This window comes from Hypanus sabinus, chromosome 6 (assembly GCF_030144855.1).
Source record: "Hypanus sabinus isolate sHypSab1 chromosome 6, sHypSab1.hap1, whole genome shotgun sequence".
Lineage (NCBI taxonomy): Eukaryota > Metazoa > Chordata > Chondrichthyes > Myliobatiformes > Dasyatidae > Hypanus > Hypanus sabinus.
Window position 1 is genome coordinate 109,902,754 of NC_082711.1, and position 17,879 is coordinate 109,920,632.

The following is a 17,879-nucleotide window of genomic DNA, read 5'->3' on the forward strand; positions in this document are numbered from 1 at the left end:
CCACAACCCAAGGAATGAGTCACTTTCAAGGACTCTTGACTCTAAATATTATTATTTAATTGTTATTACTTTTTTTGTATTTTGCACATTGATTGTTTGTCAATCTTTGTGTGCAGATTTTCATTGATTCTATTGTATTTCTTTGTATCTATTGTGAATGCCCACAAGAAAATGAATCTCAGGGTAGCATATGGTGACATACATGTACTTTGAACTTTGCTTATTGACAATAATCTTTACGTTCAAGTGTACAGTGTTGCATTACATTTTAGTGTTAGCTTTAGAAGACGGTAAATTGTACAGTTTGAAAACAGGGAGGACACTATAACCGAATCCAATATTCATTTCCCAGAAGACCATGAGACATAGCAGCAGGATTAGCCCATTCAACCCACCAAGTCTGCTCCACCATTCCATCATGGCTGATTAATTTTCCCTCTTAACCCCATTCTCCTGCCTTCTCCCGGTAACCCTTTCTCAATTCCAGCATCATCTTTAAGCAGTCTGTACGTCCTCCTTTTGGAATGCGTGGATTTTCTCTGGGTGCCCTGATCTCCTCCCACTATCCAAAGAAGTACCAGTTATGAGGTTAATTTGTCATTGTGACTGGGCTAGGGTTGAATCAGGGATTGCTGGCGTGACAAGGCTCGAAGGGCCAGAGGGGCCTACTCTGTACTGTATCTCTAAATAAATAAAGAGAAACAAACCTCTCTTCTAAAGGGGCATCCTTTAATTCTGAGGCTGTGCTCTCAGGTCCCAGACTGCCCCAATATATTTCCATGTTCACTCAATCAAGGCCTTTCAATATTCAATAAGTTTCAATGAGATACCCCCTCATTCTTCTGAACTCTGGCCAAGTACAGTCCCAGAGCCATCAAACACTTTTAATGATGATGGAGAAATACTTGAAGTTGGACTTACGTTTCAGATAGATATTCAGTCATACATATTATAAATTCCAGACGGGTGATTGGGGGGGTGAATAGTATTTAACCCTGCTCTGATGTTGTTACTGTCAAACATATACAATGACCTAATACTCACTATGTTTCGTCCATGTGAAACACAGATATCTTACAAAGGATTATTTCACAACTGACTAAATACCAGCTCATGCTTAAAGAAATCTAAGTTTAATAATTTGCAAGGAAAAGTCTGGTCAGGCAGGAAGGTGGAAATGTATATTATCCAATCCCTCGCTTCTTAGGCATGATAGTTGGTATCTACAATAATGAACTTAATGATGGATGCTGCCTTCCTGAGGCATCACCTTTTAAAAGCATTCTCGATGTTGGGGAGACTAGTGTTACTGACAGAGCTGGCTCAGTCTACAACCCTCTACAGCTTTCTCCGATCTTGTGCACTGGTGCAATCCACACCAGACTACGACACAACCAGTCAGAATGCTTTCCACGGTACTTCGCTAGAGTCTTTGGTGACAAATCAAATCTCAAACTCCCAATGAAATGTAGCTGTTGCCATGCCTTCTTCATAATGGCATCAAAACTCATCAATGAGTCTTCAGAGATTTTGACACCCAAAAACGTGAAACCCCTCCCCCCCCAACATGCACGGTATGTCCTCCTCTCATTGCGACCAGCAGGGGAAAGGTACAGGATCACTCTCTCTCTCTTTCTCTCTCTTCAGGCCCACCATCAGATTTCTGAATGGTCCATCAATCCATAAACATTACCTCACTACTTTGCTCTTATTATTCATATTTAAATATTTCATTGCAAAGTAGAGTATAGAACAGTACAGCACAGAAGCACAATGTTTGTGTGAGCCACCATGCCAATCTATCTAATCCCATCTGCCTGGACATAATCCATGTTTCTCTATTTCCAGCCTGTTAATCCGTCTCTGTAAACACAACTTCAACATTACTATCATATCTGTTTTTAATCACCTCCCATAGCATGTTCCATGCACTAACAATTCTGTGTAAATAAAAAGTTTGCTCTACAAATCTACTTTGATCTTTCCCTTTTCACCTTAAAGTTATGTCCTCCAGTATTTGTCATTTCTGGTCAAAGAACACTGGGGCTGTCTACAAGAAGGGTCAGAGCTGTCTCTATTTCCTGAGGAGACTGAGGTCTTTTAACATCTGCCGGACAATGCTGTGGATGTTCTACAAGGCTGTGGTGGCCAGTGCTATCATGTTTGCTGTTGTGTGCTGGGGCAGCAGGCTGAGGGTAGCAGACACCAACAGAATCAACAATCTCATTCGTAAAGGCCAGTGATGTTGTGGAGGTGGAACTGGACTCTCTGATGGTGGTGTCTGAAAAGAGGATGCTGTCCAAGTTGCATGCCATCTTGGACAATGTCTCCCATCCACTCCATAATGTACTGGTTAGGCACAGGAGTACATTCAGCCAGAGACTCATTCCACCAAGATGCAACACTGAGTGTCATCGGAAGTCATTCCTGCCTGTGGCCATCAAACTTTATAACTCCTCCCTCAGAGTGTCAGACACCCTGAGCCAATAGGCTGGTTCCGGACTTATTTCCACGGCATAATTTACTTATTATTTAATTATTTATGGCCTTATATTGCTATATTTCTACACTATTCTTGGTTAGTGTGACTGTAATGAAACCCAGTTTCCCTCGAGATCAATAAACTATGTCTGTCTGTCTTCCCCGAGGAAAGTAACTGTGACTATCTCAAGACTCTGCAATCCTACCACCACACGTCTTTACCTCTCCCACACTCTGCTTTCTATGGGGATTGCTCTCTCCACCATTCCCTTGTCCATTCATCCCTCCTCACTAATCTCTATCCTGGGCACTTATAACTGCAAGCAATAGAAATGTTACACCTGCCCATTCATCTCCTCCCTCATCTCCATTCAGGGACCCAAATAGTCCTTTCAGGTGAAACAACAATCTGTGAATCTGTTTGGGTCATCTATTTTATCCAGTGTTCCTGACGTGGCGTCCTGTACATTAGTGAGACCTGCCTGATGTAAATCTGGGGAGTGCTTCATCCACCAAAAGTGGAGTATCCAGTGGCCAACTATTTTAATTCTTCTCCCCATTCCTGTTCCAACATGGTGATCCATTGCCCCCTCTTCTGACCAGATCAGGCCACTCTCAGGTTGGAGGAGTAACACCTCACAATCCATCTGGATAGCCTCCAACATCATGGCATGAATATCAATTTCTCCTTCCCATTAAAAAACAATTCCCTCCCCCTCCCCTCCTTTTCTATTCCCCCTTCTGGCGTCTTACCTCTTCTATCACCTGGTGCCCCTCCCCTTCCTTTTCTGCCATGCCAAAAGTCCTTCTTCTCCAGCCCTTTACCTTTCCCACCCACCTGACTTCACCTGTCACCTTCTAGTTTGTCCTTCTTCCTCTCCCCCGCCCCCAACGCCCCCCCCCCCCCCCGTTTATTCTGGCATCTTCCCTCTTTCCTTTCCAGACCTGGTGAAGGGACTCAACCCAAAACATTGACTGTTTATTTCTTTCCAAAGAGCTCCTCAGCATTTTGTGCTTGTTGCTCTGGATTTCCAGCAGCTGTAGAATTATGTGTGTCTGTGTGTGAGTGTCTATATCTACTTAAGTCTCTTGTAATTTTATGAACTTCTATTATTTCAGCCTCCAGAGGAAAGAACCAACCTTCCTTTCTAATGAATGCTCCAATCCAGGAAACTTCATCTATCACAATTCATTGTTATCTATTATAACTTACAATTTTTTTGTATTGCAGTGTTCAGCTGCCACAAAACAGCAAATTTCACAACGTACAGTACATTAGTAATAATAACGTCTGCCAGTTCCCTCTTTGCTATATTTATTTTCATTCGAGAGACAGAGCAGGAGTGGCCTTCCCAGCCCAACAAGATGCACTGCCTAGTAACCCACCTATTTAACTCTAGCCTAATCACAGGACAATTTACAATGACCAATTAACCTAACCAGCAAGACTCTGGACAGTGGAAGGAAACCCGTGCACCAAGAGGAAACCCATGCACTTACAGGGTGGATGTACAAACTACTTACAGAAGGCATTGGAACAGAGCTCCGAACTCCGACCCCCTGTGCTTTCATAGCATCACACTAACAGCTCCGCTTCCATGATGCTCACAATTTTGAGCTAACCTTAAAATGGTGATGTATTTATCTACCTATTATAGCGTACAGTAATTTTTTATGTCTTGCACTGTACTGCTGCCACTGAAACAAGTGAGAATAAACCTGATTCTGAACTCAGACGCCAGTGTACATTGCCAGTGTTACAATTATTTGACAGCCTTTAAATAATTAACTGTTGCCAGATTAGTTATGTACCTCAATCTCCCTTGTATGATGTGCACAGTATGTTGGCTCTATAGGCTCCTCCTTCTTAATCGGAAGCATCAAATTCACTTGAGATTCACTGCTGGTGGCATCATCGACTTTCTTGCTCTGCTCTCTGGATGACTGTAGGGATTCAGATGTTGCAGGGGAATCAGTCCTCACCCATCGTTCAATCTCCTCAGGGGAGATTCTGGTGAGGCAGACTCGGAGATCCAAGCAAATTCCTGCGTTCTTCTGTAACTGCTTATCCATTTCCTCTTCAACCGTCGTACTAGCTGGCTCCATGCACTGTTGGGAGAAGAGGACAAGATGTTTAGCTTTTCGGAAAATACAGAAATTTTGTTTAAAATGCATTAAACTGCTCACAAGCAGAATCACAGTGTGATACAAGCAACACATAATTAAAAATATTACATTTTCACTTGCTAATATGACGAGGTTCTGTGATTTTGACTATCATTGTCCCTGTATAAATTACACAAAAAATATTGATTACAAATGTCAAGAAATGACAACAAATAACAGTTTTGATCATTATACACTTGGTGGCCACGTTATTATTATATACCTCCTGTGCCTATAAAGAGGCCACTAAGTGTATGTCCATGGTCTTCTGCTGTGGCCCATCCGCTTCAAGGTTCGACTTACACAAAGTACACTGCAGATGCTGGGGTCAAAGCAACATGTACAACATGCTGGAGGAACTCAGCAGGTCGGTATGCATCCGCCACCTTCTTTACAGGGCCTGTGCCCCCGCTGTCTTCAGTCCTGATGAAGGGTCTTGGCCTGAAACGTTGACTGCTCGTTTCCGCGGATGCTGCCCAACCTGCTGAGTTCCTCCAGTGTGTTGTATGTCAAGGTTCGACATGATGTACATTCAGATATAGCCCTCTGCACACCACTGTTGTACTGCATGGGTACTTGAGTTACTGTCACCTCCCCTGTCAGATTGGTTCAGTCTTGCCATTCTCCTCTGATCTCTCTCATTTACAAAGAATTTTTTGCCCACGGAACTGCCACTCACTGTTTTTTTGATTTTTGCACCATTCTCTGTAAACTCCTAGAGACGGTACTGGGTGAAAATCCCAGGAGGTCAGCTGTTTATAAGATTCTCAGACCATCACATTTGGCACCAACAATGGTCAAAGTCACTTCGCTCAGATTCCTTCCCCGTTCTGATGTTGGTCTGAACAACAACTGAGCCTCTTGATCATATCCACATGCTTTTTTGTATTGAGTTGCTGCCAGATGATTGGCTGATTAGATATTTGCATTAACAATCAGATGTGGAGGTGTACCTAATAAAGGAGCCACTGAGTGTATATCCTCCAGTCATGGCTTGGTCTCAAAAATTGTTACTTGGAGTGGTATGTAAAAATGAACACATCCTAGCAGAGAAAACTTGAATTACCTGATCATCTAGGTTGGTGAGTTGCTGGGTGATAAAAATATCTTCCAACTCTTGCTTGATATTGTACAACATGCTGGAGAACTCAGAAGATTAGGCAGCATCCGTGGAAATGAATCAGTCAACGTTTCAGGCCGAGACCCTTCGTCAAGACTGAAGAGGGAGGGGGCAGGGGCCCTATAAAGAAGGTGGGGGGAGGGTGGGAAGGAAAAGGCTGGTAGGTGTCAGGTGAAAAACCAGTAAGGGAAAAAATCAAGGAGTAGGGGGAGGGGAAGCAGGGAGGGGATAGGCAGGAAAGGTAAAGAAGGAATGTAAGGGAAAGCACTATGGGTGGTGGAACCTTGAGGTGGAATCTTGAGGGAGGTGATAGGCAGCTGGAGGAGGAGGCAGAGTGAGACTGGGATGAGGTAAGGGAGAGGGATGGAATTACTGGAAGCTGGATAATTCAATGTTCATGCCAAGGGGCTGGAGACTACTCAGATGGTATATTAAGTGTTGCTCCTCCAACCTGAGTTTGGCCTCATCATGGCAGTAGAGGAGGCCATGTATGGACATATCCGAATGGGAATGTGAAGCAGAGTTGAAGTGGGTGGCAACCGGGAGATCCTGTCTGTTCTGGCAGATGGAGCGGAGGTGCTCGACGAAGTGGTCCCTCAATCTGCATCAGGTCTCACCGAAGCAGAGGAGGCCGCATCAGGAGCACCAGACGCAATAGATGACCCCAATAGACTAACGAGTGAAGTGTTGACTCACCTGGAAGGAGTGTTTGGGGCCCTGAATGGTGGTAAGAGAGGAGATGTAGGGACAGGTATAGCACTTACGCTTGCAGGGATAAGTGCCAGGTAGGAGATCTGTGGGGAGGGACGTGTGGAAGTCGTGGAAGGAATGATCCCTGCGGAAAGCAAAGAGGGGTAGAGAGGGAAAGATGTGATTAGTGGTGGGGTCCTGTTGAAGGTGGCGGAAGTTGCGGAGGATAATATGCTTAATCCGGAGGCCAGTGGAGTGGTAGGTGAGGATAAGGGGAACTTGGTCCCTGTTGTGGTGACGGGACGGTGGGGTGTGGGCTGAAGTGCAGGAAATGGAGATGTGGGTGTGGGCATCATTGATGATGGCAGAAGGACCACCCACTTCAACTCTGCTTCACATTCCCATTCAGATATGTCCATACATGGCCTCCTCTACTGAAATGATGAGTCCAAACTCAGGATGGAGAAGCAACACTTCATATACCATTTGGGTAGTCTCCAGCCCCTTGGTATGAACACTGAATTCTCCAACTTCTGGTAATTCCCTCCCGCTCCCTTCCCCCATCCCAGTTTCACTCTGCCTCCTCCTCTAGCTGCCTATCACCTCTCTCATGATTCTACCTCCTTCTACTACCCATAGTGCTATCCCTTTACATTCCTTCTTCATCTTTCCTGCCTATCCCCTCCCCACCCCTTGATTTTTCCCCTTACTGGTTTTACACCTTGCACCTTCCACCCTCTCCCCACCTTCTTTATAGGGCTCTGCCCCCTCCCTCTTCAGTCCTGATGAAGGGTCTCAGCCCGAAACGTTGTCTGCTCGTTTCCACGGATGCTGCCCGACCTGCTGAGTTCCTCCAGTGTGTTGTGCGTGTTGCTCTGACCCCAGCACCTGCGGAGTATTGTGTGTTTACGTCTTGCTTGATATTTATGCCTCAAGTACAGATGGGGGGAGGAGGGAAGGTTCTCATCTCTAGATTTCTGCACAAGAAATCCTTGATACCAGGAAGAAATGCTAAGCACAAGTCGTGGCCAGGCACAGAGTTCAAATGAACCCCACAGGCCCTTCAGCCCATAACTTTCTCCAGGATCAATCTATCCCTTTGCTCCTAACTGCCGTCCATTTTTCTATCATTCACGTGCCTAGCTAAGAATTTCTTAAATGCCCCTACCACCACCTCTGGCAGGGCATCCCACACACCCACCACTCTGTATAAAAAAAGCCTACCTCTGACATAAAGGAAATTCGCGAGGCAAGTTTGATTTCATTACCCCAAAGTGGTGTGTAAGAGGCTACTTCTTACAAACATGAATATGCAAGGAATGGATCATATGCAGGTAGAAGAGTTTTAGTTTAATTTGATGTTATTTTTGGACAGACGTTGTGGAGAAAGGGCCTATCTCTGCACTGTGCTGTTCAAAGTTCTATGCAAGCCAATCACTATATAAGGTTAAATTTTGAACACAGAATGCTATAGCACAGTATGGGCCCTTTGACCCCCGATTCTGTGCCAACCTTCTAACCTACTCCTAGATCAGTCTAATCCTTACCTCGCACAAAGCCCTTCATCTTTCTATCATCCATGTGCCTATCTGAGATCCTTTGAGAAGTCTCTGATCCATCTGCATGAGTGGCAATATGGAGATATGCCTCTAGCAAAGGAGGTATATGGTGCTCATTCCCTCCACTAGCCTGCAGGCCACCTTTGGGCAAGGTGTAGTGCCTGCTTAGCACCCACTCCCCCCCACTGAACAGGGTCAAGTGAAGCCATGGGAGCAGCCAGTGCGACCAGGCAGACGAACTCTGAAGGGTTTTGATCATGTCTGGGGTCACCCGTCTTGAATGGCAAAGCAAGGACAAGGGAAAAGCCACAAATGTCCAAGTCATAGGCATGGCACGTAATGAGAAAAAACAACGTATCCGCCTCCCCCACTACCCCGGTGGCATATTCCACTAGGACGTGCAAAGGTTGAAACAAAATGTGAGGCACTTTAAAAGAAACATGCAAACCACACAGTTAACTCATGCTTTCTTTCTTACCTTTTCCCTTCTCCTCACCCGATTATCACCCTGATGCCCCTCCTCCTCTTTTCTCCCAATCTCCCCTCCTACCAGATCTTTCCTTCTCCAGCCCTTTGTCCGTTTCACCGATCACCTTCCAGCTTCTCACTTCGTTATCCCCCTCACCCACCCTTCCTCCTCCCCACCTGATCACACCTATTACCTGCTCATTTCGCTCACTACCCCCATCCCCTACTTATTCTGGCTTCAACTCCATTCCTTTCCAGTCCTGCTAAAGGGTCTCGGTCCAAAATGGCGACTGTTTGTTCATTTCCATAGATGCTGCCTGACCTACTGAGTTCCTCCAGCAATTTTTGTGTGTTACACTTTTTCTTAAATCCCAACATCTCAACATCTCAAGTGGTACAAACAAGCTTAGCTGACAGATGGTGCACAGAAAAGGGTCCAGCCTTATGACACTGTTTCAGAAAAGCACTCCCAGATTATCCATCAGATTAAAGACATGTTTATTTATCACAAGTACATCAAAACTGTGAAATGCGTCATTTGTGTCAAATCAAATCAGCAAGGATAGTGCTGGGTGCAGCCTACAAATGTCACCACACATCTAGCACCAACATAGCATGCCCATGTATTTCATTTCTCTGTGATGCTACTTGAAGGAAGAGAGAAGAAGCAGGATTCTTGGTAGGGTCCACATTCACAGTTCCCTCAAAATTGCTGTGCAAGTTGGCAGGTTGATTAAGAGAGCATATGGTGTGTTGGCCTTTATTAGTCAGGGGCTTTAGTTCAAGACCAAAAGGTAATGTTGCAGCATCTCCAAAACCATGATTAGACCATTCTTGAAGAAATGTGTTCAGTTCTGGTCACCTAATTATAGGAAGGATGTGGAAGCTTTAGAGAAGGTGCAGATGGGTTCATCTAAATAAACTGATAAAGTGACCACTGAGTATATGTAGGTGATAATAGGAACTTGGAGGGGACAAGTGAGTGGCAAGTGGAACAGAAAGGATGGCAGGGCAGAAAGAACAGTGGACAAAATGCATTATAGAATGGGAGGAGCAGCTGTAAAGAAAGAGGAAAGAGTGCAGCAGGTAGCCATGGAGGGGATGAAGGTGGATAGGATGGGGAGGACAACGGAATGATGAGTGGACCAGATAGTCATGGAGAGCAGGAAGATGGAACGGATTGGGGAGGGATGACTGAAGCACGTATTCATGGAGAGAAGGAAGATGGAACGGATTGGGGAGGGATGAATGAACCAGGTATTCGTGGAGAGCAGGAAGATGGAACGGAATGGGGAGGGATGAGTGGACCAAGTAGTCATGGAGGGAATAAAGATGAAAAGTGGTATGGAGTACAAGGTGTGGTTGGTGGTGGGACCTCATTGGAGCTGGCTGAAGAAAGCGGGTTTAATGATATGGGCTAGAGGAGGCCTGTCTCCATTCAGGCTGAAAGGAGTGCAACAAAGACTTGCTAGACTGGTGACAGTAATGGATACTTCGCATTTTGAGGATACTGCGTGGACAAGAACTCTGTTCTCCAGAGTTAAGAAAGAGGAGATCTCATCAAATCCCTCAGTATTCTCACAGGGCTTGAGAATCTGGATGAAATGAGGATGCTTCTCCTGTCAGCAGAGCCCAGAACCAGGTCACAGGCTGGACTCCCTGATGAAGACCTGAGTAGCCCTAAGAATGTTTCAACATATGTGATTTAAAGAATTTGAATCTGAATAAGTCAAGATGATGTGTGGCCTGGAGGGCAACTCTCAGAACTTGGTGGTCAGGTGCTTTCCTACCCTTGTAAAGGTGGTGAGTTTTGAAAGTTGACAAGGTCTTGTTGATTGCTGCATTTATAGTACCGCTGTGGCCACCGGTCAGTGGTGTGGTGAGTGAGTGGGTGCCTACCCTGTGTGGAGTTCAACCTCTTGAAGTTGCACTCATCCAGGCAACAGGAGAGTGTTCTATTATGTTCCTGACTTCAGCCATGTAAATGGTGAGCAGGCATTGTGGAATTGTGAGGTGAATTCCTGGCCTCTGACTGATTCTTATATATATCTACTCCAGCTCAGTTTCTGCTCAATAGAAACCAGTGATATGTTGACAGTGACGGTAAGGTAACCAACACAAGAAATTCTGCAGCTGCTCGAAATGTAGAGCAACACACACAAAATGCTGGAGGATCTCAACTGGCCAAGCAGCATCTATGAAGAGCGCTAAACAGTTGACAATTTGCAACGCAAGTCATCGACAGTTTATTCCTCTCCAATACCATTCCCTATCATCTCCCTTCTTTTCCCTATCCACCCATCACCTCCCTCTGATGCCCCTCCTCCTCCTATTTCTCCAATAATCTTCTCTCCTTTCCTATCAGATTCCTTCTTCTTCAGCCCTTTACCATTCCTACCTATCCCCTCCCAGTTTCATATTTCATTACCCTCCCATCACCTGGTTTCACCTATCATCTGCTACCTTGTGCTTCCCACCTCCCTAACACTCCAGCTTCTTATTCTGGCAACTTCTCCCTTTCTTTCCAACCCCGACGAAGGGTCTCAGTCTGAAATGTTGGCAGTTTATTCCCCTCCATAAATACTGCCTGACCAGCATTTTGTGTGTAATGTTCTATGAAGATAATGTTAGGGGTGAGAGGTCAGAGCTGGATTTACTCACTGGATAGCATTACTTAGCACTTGTGTTTCTGAATGAATAACATGCTGAACCTTGAAACAGACAGGCTCCAGCAGCAGAAGACCACAATGGGTTCCACTCCTGTGGACATATTATTAGTTTCTATGCATTTCACTGTACTACTGCTGCAAAACAACAAATTTCACGACATACGACAGTGATATTAAATCTGATTCTGATTTAATGAAGGTCATTCCACTCCTCCCAGCATTTATATTAAGTAGGGAAACAAGGTACCGTACATCATGTAAAAAGTTATGAACACAATTAGAATATGCAAAGGTTACAGTTGGAAGGGAAGCTCTTAACAGCATAAAACACTTGTTAGAACTAAAATATGATACTTCATATTCTGTCTATGTGAAGCCATTCTCAGGGCGGAGGAGCATCACCTCGTATTCCATCTAGGATCCCTCCAACCTGATGGCATGAACATCAATATTTCCTTCCAGTAATTTTTCCTTCTCTTTCTTCTATCTTTCTATTCCTCACTCTGGTTTCTTACACCTCTGCTCTTCACCTGCCTGTCAACTCTCTCTGATGCCCGTCCTTTGTCCCTTTCTCCCAAGGTCCACTCTCCTCTCCTCTCCTATCAATCCCTTTACCTCTTCCACCTATTACCTCTCAGCATCTTTCTTCATCTCTCAATCCCCACCCACCCAACTTCACCTATCACTTTCTAACTTGTCCTCCTTCCCACTCTCACTTCCTTTCCAGTACTAATGAAGAGCCTTAGCCCAAAACATCAACTGTTTACTATGGCCAGACCTGCTGAGTTTCTCCAGCATTTTGTATGTGTTGCTGTTACTACCAATTGCTTTAGCATTTTATACAACCAAATCTCTTTTGTACTTTATCTTGCATTGGAAATTAAGACTATTAGATAAAACAATTAGCAGTTGATTAAATTGTTAGCAAAAAGATTATGGAAAGACTCACCTTGCACTTGACAGGCACACACTGAGTCTTGTGCACGTTGTTGGGATTTTGGACATTGCAAACTTTTGTGGATGAGCCTTCAAGCTGCTTCCCTTCCAGCTGGACTGGTTTGAAGCCAGGGTCCTCTGGCTCTTCCTTGATTTTAACCTGTGAATTGGTCTGTGGCAAGTTTGGAGACAAGGTGCTTTCCTTTACTCCAGGACTTTCTGAAGCTGAAAGAGTCTCAGGATCTGGACTGGAAGAGTCGTTGCCCTTCTGAATAACAAGGTAGACTTTGCTGTTGTACATAACCAGCGCATTCTCCTTCGCTGGAGAAAATAAGTCTTCCTGGGTATCTTTGTGCGAAACTCCCACTGGTGTAATTAAGTCTAACAACTTTTCTTCCACATATTTGTGATCAGCCAGGTTCTTCAGGATCTTCGAGGCTAAATTATTGGAAGATTTAACTGGAATAAGGCAGCGTGGTAGGAACTGTTGCTTGTTCTGCATAGCCGATTTCAGAGAAGCCAGCTGCCCAGCATTAAAGGTTGCTGCACTACCACTGGGCAATGCTATGCTGGGCCCAGGACCAGCCCTGTTAATGACAACCGTGGGGACCTCAACAATGTTTTTGGGACGATTGCTTGGAGGATGCTTCTGAATCGTCTTCACAGTACGGACTGGGCAAACATAAATGACAATAGGAGATGAATTTGAGGATTGTTGCCCACCAACACGGTTGGAGGCTGCAGTAGGCAAAATCTTCTGCTGGATAGCAAGAGGCAGTAGAGATGCTGGAATAGACTTGACTTCTGCATGTGCGGGGATCAGAAGGTGATGGCCAGAAGGCAGTATTGGAGATTTTAAAAACATGTATGTCTTGTGGTCCGGTGATAAAGGAGATGCTTGACATTTCTGCGCCAAAGGACAAGAATGCTTATCACTCTGTACGTCCTTGGGTAATGTTAGTGATGCTTGGGTTGGAGCTGCAGCCTGCACACTAACTGTTGTTACTTTACAACTCATTTTATCTTGAGCCAAAGTGACAGAAGCCTGAGCATTTTTCACTGATGGACTTGACAAAGCATCTTTATAGATTGGTTGTTCCAATGGCAAAGCAGAAGGAGGCTGGGATTTCTGTATGGCCAGACTTTTCACCGTAGCTGTTTTTATACTGCGTAACTCTTTGTCTGGATATGGGGTAGCAGTTGGCAGGGTCTGCACTGGCTTCCCGGAGAAAGTGACTGTTGTCAGAGGACATTGCAAAGGGGCAACATTTGCTGCTGTAGGTATCTTTGCTGGTGAACAGTTGACTGGAGGGACGTTACTGATGCCAACAGGCGCGTCAACTGACGTTATCAGTAAACCACCCCCACTGGTAGGCGGCAGTATTGAAAGACATGTCTGGACATTGCAGTTTGTTGTTGCAACAGAGAACATGTTCAATTTAGTAGAGGCGCTGCCGGTGGCAATTGGGAGAGGAACTGTTGGAATATAACGTATTGCGCTATTGGAGACTGGAATTAGCTTCAGGATGTTCTTTCCATCCAGAGCTGTGCTCTGCACAATCTTATAGATGCATCCCGAAGTGCTAGGAGAGACATTAAAAAAAGTTTTAGGCAATATGAACATATCCACTTGCGTTATAAAATAAGACATCACGATCTTAACTAAGCTACGCAACGCATTCCCAATTGATAATAGAAAGTCCGCACAAGTTGATGATTCTCAAGTTGAAGCCTTCCTCGCCACTGAGCAAACCTATCTGGAATGCTGTCACAGGAAACCCCACCACCCATTCTTCTCGTTGCTGCCATTGGGAAAGGTGGTACAGCAGCCTCAGGAGCCACACCACCAGGCTCTACAATCGGGCTCTTAAACCCGAGCGTGTAACTCCACTCGCCTCAACTGTTCCCAAACCAACGGACTCACTTTCAAGGACTCCTCATCACATATTCTCAATATTTGTTGCTTATTTATTATTTCTCTTCTTCTTTTTGTATTTACATGTTGTCTTCTGCACATGGATAATTTGTCCATTCTGTTGCATGCTGTCTTTCACTGATTCTAATGTGTTGCTTGTATTTACTGTATATGCCTGCAAGAAAATAAATCCCAGGATTGTATGTGGTGGCATGCATGCAATTTGAGCTTTATTATTTTGTGATTGAATGTACTATTGTAACTATAAGCACTGCATGTGCCTGTATATACTGTGTACTGGAGGAACGCTGTTTCATTTAGCTGTATACATGTGTATGGTTCAATGAAAATTAAATGAACATTAATATAATCAATAAATTATTGCATCATTTCCCAGACATGGTTTAAAACAGATAAAACACCAAACAGAGGGGGGAAAAAAGGAAGAATTAGGAAGAACCAAATTTAAGCTCTCCCAGTCTGAAAGGAAGAAAACATTGCTTAGATAAGGTGGTTCACAGTTTAGATATTTCATGTCTGCAGAAGGACTGATATTAAGAATGGGCAAAGATGTGGCAGGTGGACTAGAATGTCGGGGAGTGTATGTTCATGCACTTTGGTAGCAGGAATAAAGGCACAGACTATTTTCTAAATAGTGAGCAAGTTCAGAAATTGGGAGATGCAAAAGGACTTTGGAGTCCTAATGAAGGATTTCCTGAAGGTAAGCTTGCAGGTTGAGACTGTGGTAAGGAAGGCAAATGCAATGTTATCATCCATTTTGAGGACGAGAATAGAAAAGCTGAGGCTTTATAAGGCACCAGTCAGACTGTACTTGCAGTATTGTGAGCAGTTTTGGGCAACGCATGTAAGAAAGGATGTGCTGGCATTGTAGAGGGTCCAGAGGAGTTCACAAGAATTATATTGGAAATTAAAGTGTTAACATACGTGGAGCATTTAATGGCTCCTGGCCTGAATTCACTGGAATTTAGAAGAATGGTGGGGGGGGGGGGGGGGGGGAGTAATCTCATTGAAACCTATTGAATATTGAAAGGCTGAGACAGAGTGAAGATGGGAAAGGATGTTTCCTATAGCCTAGGGAGACTAGGACCATAAGGGTCAAACTCAGAACACAACGATATTTCTTAAGAACAGAGATAAGGCTGAATGTCTTTAGCCAAAAGGTGACTGATCTGTGGAATTCATAATCAAAGACAGTTAAGGAGGCTGAGTCATTGGTATATTTAAAGCGGAGGTGGCAGTCGATGGGTTCTTCATTAGTCAGGGCCTCAAAGATTATAGGGAGGAGAATGGGGCTGAGAGGCAAAAATCAATCAGCCATGATGAACACAATATATAGGAGCAGGAGTAGGCCATCTGGCCCATCGAGCCTGCCCCGCCATTCAATAAGATCATGGTTGATCTGTCCGTAAACTCAGCTCCATCTATCTGCCTTTTCCCCATAACCCTTAATTCCCTTACTATGTAAAAACCTATCTAACTGTTTCTTAAATATATTTAGTGAAGAAGCCTCAACTGCTTCCCTGGGCAGAGAATTCCACAGATTCACCACTCTCTGGGAAAAACAATTTCTCTTCATCTCCGTCCTAAATCTTCTCCCCTGAATCTTGAGGCAATGTCTCCTAGTTCCAGCCTCATGATGGAATGGTGAACAGTCTCAATGGGCCAAATGGGATTATTCTACTGTTATGTCTTATTGAGGAACCCACATAATTAGATTTGATTTCCATCTTTGAATTCACAACCAGAAGGGAAGTACAGGAACTTTGAATTAGAATTAGGGCAAGCTGGCGCTGGTGAACCACAATAGCAGTTAGCAGTTAGCATGTCAGTGTTGCAGCCTGGGGCATTCCGGAGTATAATTCTAGCACTACTCTGTAAGGAGTAAGTCCGTACTCCCCTCCCCCATTGTATGTATGGGATTTCCCCAAGTGCTCCAGTTCCCCCCACAGACCAAAGACATACCAGGTAGGTCACACTGGTCACTGTAAATTGTCCTGTGATTAGGTTCGGGTTAATTAGGTTTGTTGAAGGTTGCTGAGGCGGTGTAGCTCAAAGAGCTGGAAGGGCCTACTCCACGCTCTATCACTGAATAAATAAATTGTCAAATAAACCGCAAGACGCCTTTTCATTCTTATATTCATGGTATTACAGGCAGCTTACAAAAAACTTCTAAATCCTGCAAGAAAACAAATCTCAGAGTCATATATGGTGACAGAGTATATGTACTTTGAGTTTTAAGGACTAAAACACATGCTCTGAAAATCTGAGAGCTGCTGAAACAAATGACCTTGTAAGTAAAAGCAAGAGCCCAGAATAAGTTAACAGCATACATATCACCGAGACTGATGCCTGTTTAGATAACTCAGCCTGCTTCAGCATCGCCCTTACTCCAGCCTAACCCAAAACAATCCCGATTACTGAAAATCACGAGATGCACACACACAAGATGCTGGAGGAACTCAGCAGGTCAAGCAGCAGCCATGGAGAGGAATAAGCGCTCAATGTTTCGGGCCGAAGCCTTTCATCAGGACTGGAAAGGAAGGGGGAGGGTGCCAGAATAACATGGTGGGGGAAGGGGAAGAAGAGGAGTGGAGGGGAAAGATAAAAGGACTGAAGGAGGACTCTGATAGGAGAGGAGAATGGACGATGGAATAAAGGAGGGCTCCTGGAGAAGTGATGGGCAGGTGGGGAGAAGAGGGAAGAGGCCAGAGTGAGGAATGGAAGAGGAGGGAACATGTCAGAACAGGAATGGAGAGAGGAATTAACATAGTTAGCCACCAGAGAATTACGCTTTTGGCAGATGGAGCAGAAGGGCTCAAAAAAATGATGCTGCTCTCTACTTTCTCAGACAAATCAGTGGCCTTTGTCGATAACTAGTGTGTTGACACCATCCAGGAAAGCTTCAAATGCAACCCACTTAGGCCCTGAAGCAAATTCAATATGGCCCCAACACATTGATGCAATTCCAAGGACACAACAGCAGCTATAGTGCATTAAGAGTCTGAGGAAAGCTGGTATGTCACCAAGGAAACTTGAAACTTTCTGCCGATGGATCGTGGCAAGCTTTCCAACTGATAGCATGACCATCTAGTGCGCAGGGGCCACTGCACAAGATCAGAAAAAGCTGCAGGGGTTGTAAACTTAGCCAGCTCCATCACGGGCACGAGTCTCCCCAGCATCAAGGGCACCTTCAAAAGGCGATGCCTCAAAATGGCAACATTCATCAGTAAGGACCCTCATCACCCAGGACATGCCCTCTTCTCATTACTACCATCAGGGAGGTGGTACAGGAGCCTGGAGACACACACTCAACTCATATACACACACCTACACACTTATTGCAATTTATGGTTTTTATATTGCAATGTATTACTGTCACAGAACAACAAGTTTGGTTAGACTTCCTGGTGATATTAAACCTGATTCTGTGATATGGGGGAGGCACAGTAGTGTAGCAACCAGTGTAATGCCCTGTGAGGGCTAATCAAGAACCCCCACTAATCAAGAACACTCGTGACCCAAGTTCAATTCCTGCCCTGTTTCCCTGTGACTGTGTGGGTTTCCTCCCACATTCCAAAGACATACAGGTTAGTAGTCACATGGGTGGAATGGGGGGGGGGGGGGGTATATGGGTTTGTTGGGCCAGAAGTGTCTGTTAACATGCAGCACCTCGAAATAAACCTCGGATCACAAATCATGCTGACCTATACGAACTGCGGGTAGAGCAGAGGGCTGCTGTCAGCTATGATGGGACATTGACAGGATGCAGAGCCAGGATCAGAAATGACAGATGGAGTTCAACCTGGAAGAGCGTGAAGTGATTCACTTTGGAAGGTCAAATTTCACGGCAGAAT

General features: G+C 44.8%; 1 protein-coding gene across 2 annotated transcripts in view; it reads right to left on the reverse strand.

Annotated features, from left to right (window-relative positions):
• LOC132395746 (ligand-dependent nuclear receptor-interacting factor 1-like) overlaps positions 1-17,879 on the reverse strand; it is a 49,297-nt gene that overhangs the window by 9,605 nt on the left and 21,813 nt on the right. For both annotated transcript variants that reach the window (XM_059972719.1, XM_059972718.1), the window contains exons 3-4: positions 12,103-13,672; positions 4,294-4,590 (exon numbers count right to left, since the gene is read on the reverse strand). In XM_059972719.1, coding sequence (XP_059828702.1) covers positions 4,294-4,590; positions 12,103-13,672 — 1,867 coding nt within the window. The remainder of the gene's footprint in view (positions 1-4,293; positions 4,591-12,102; positions 13,673-17,879) is intronic.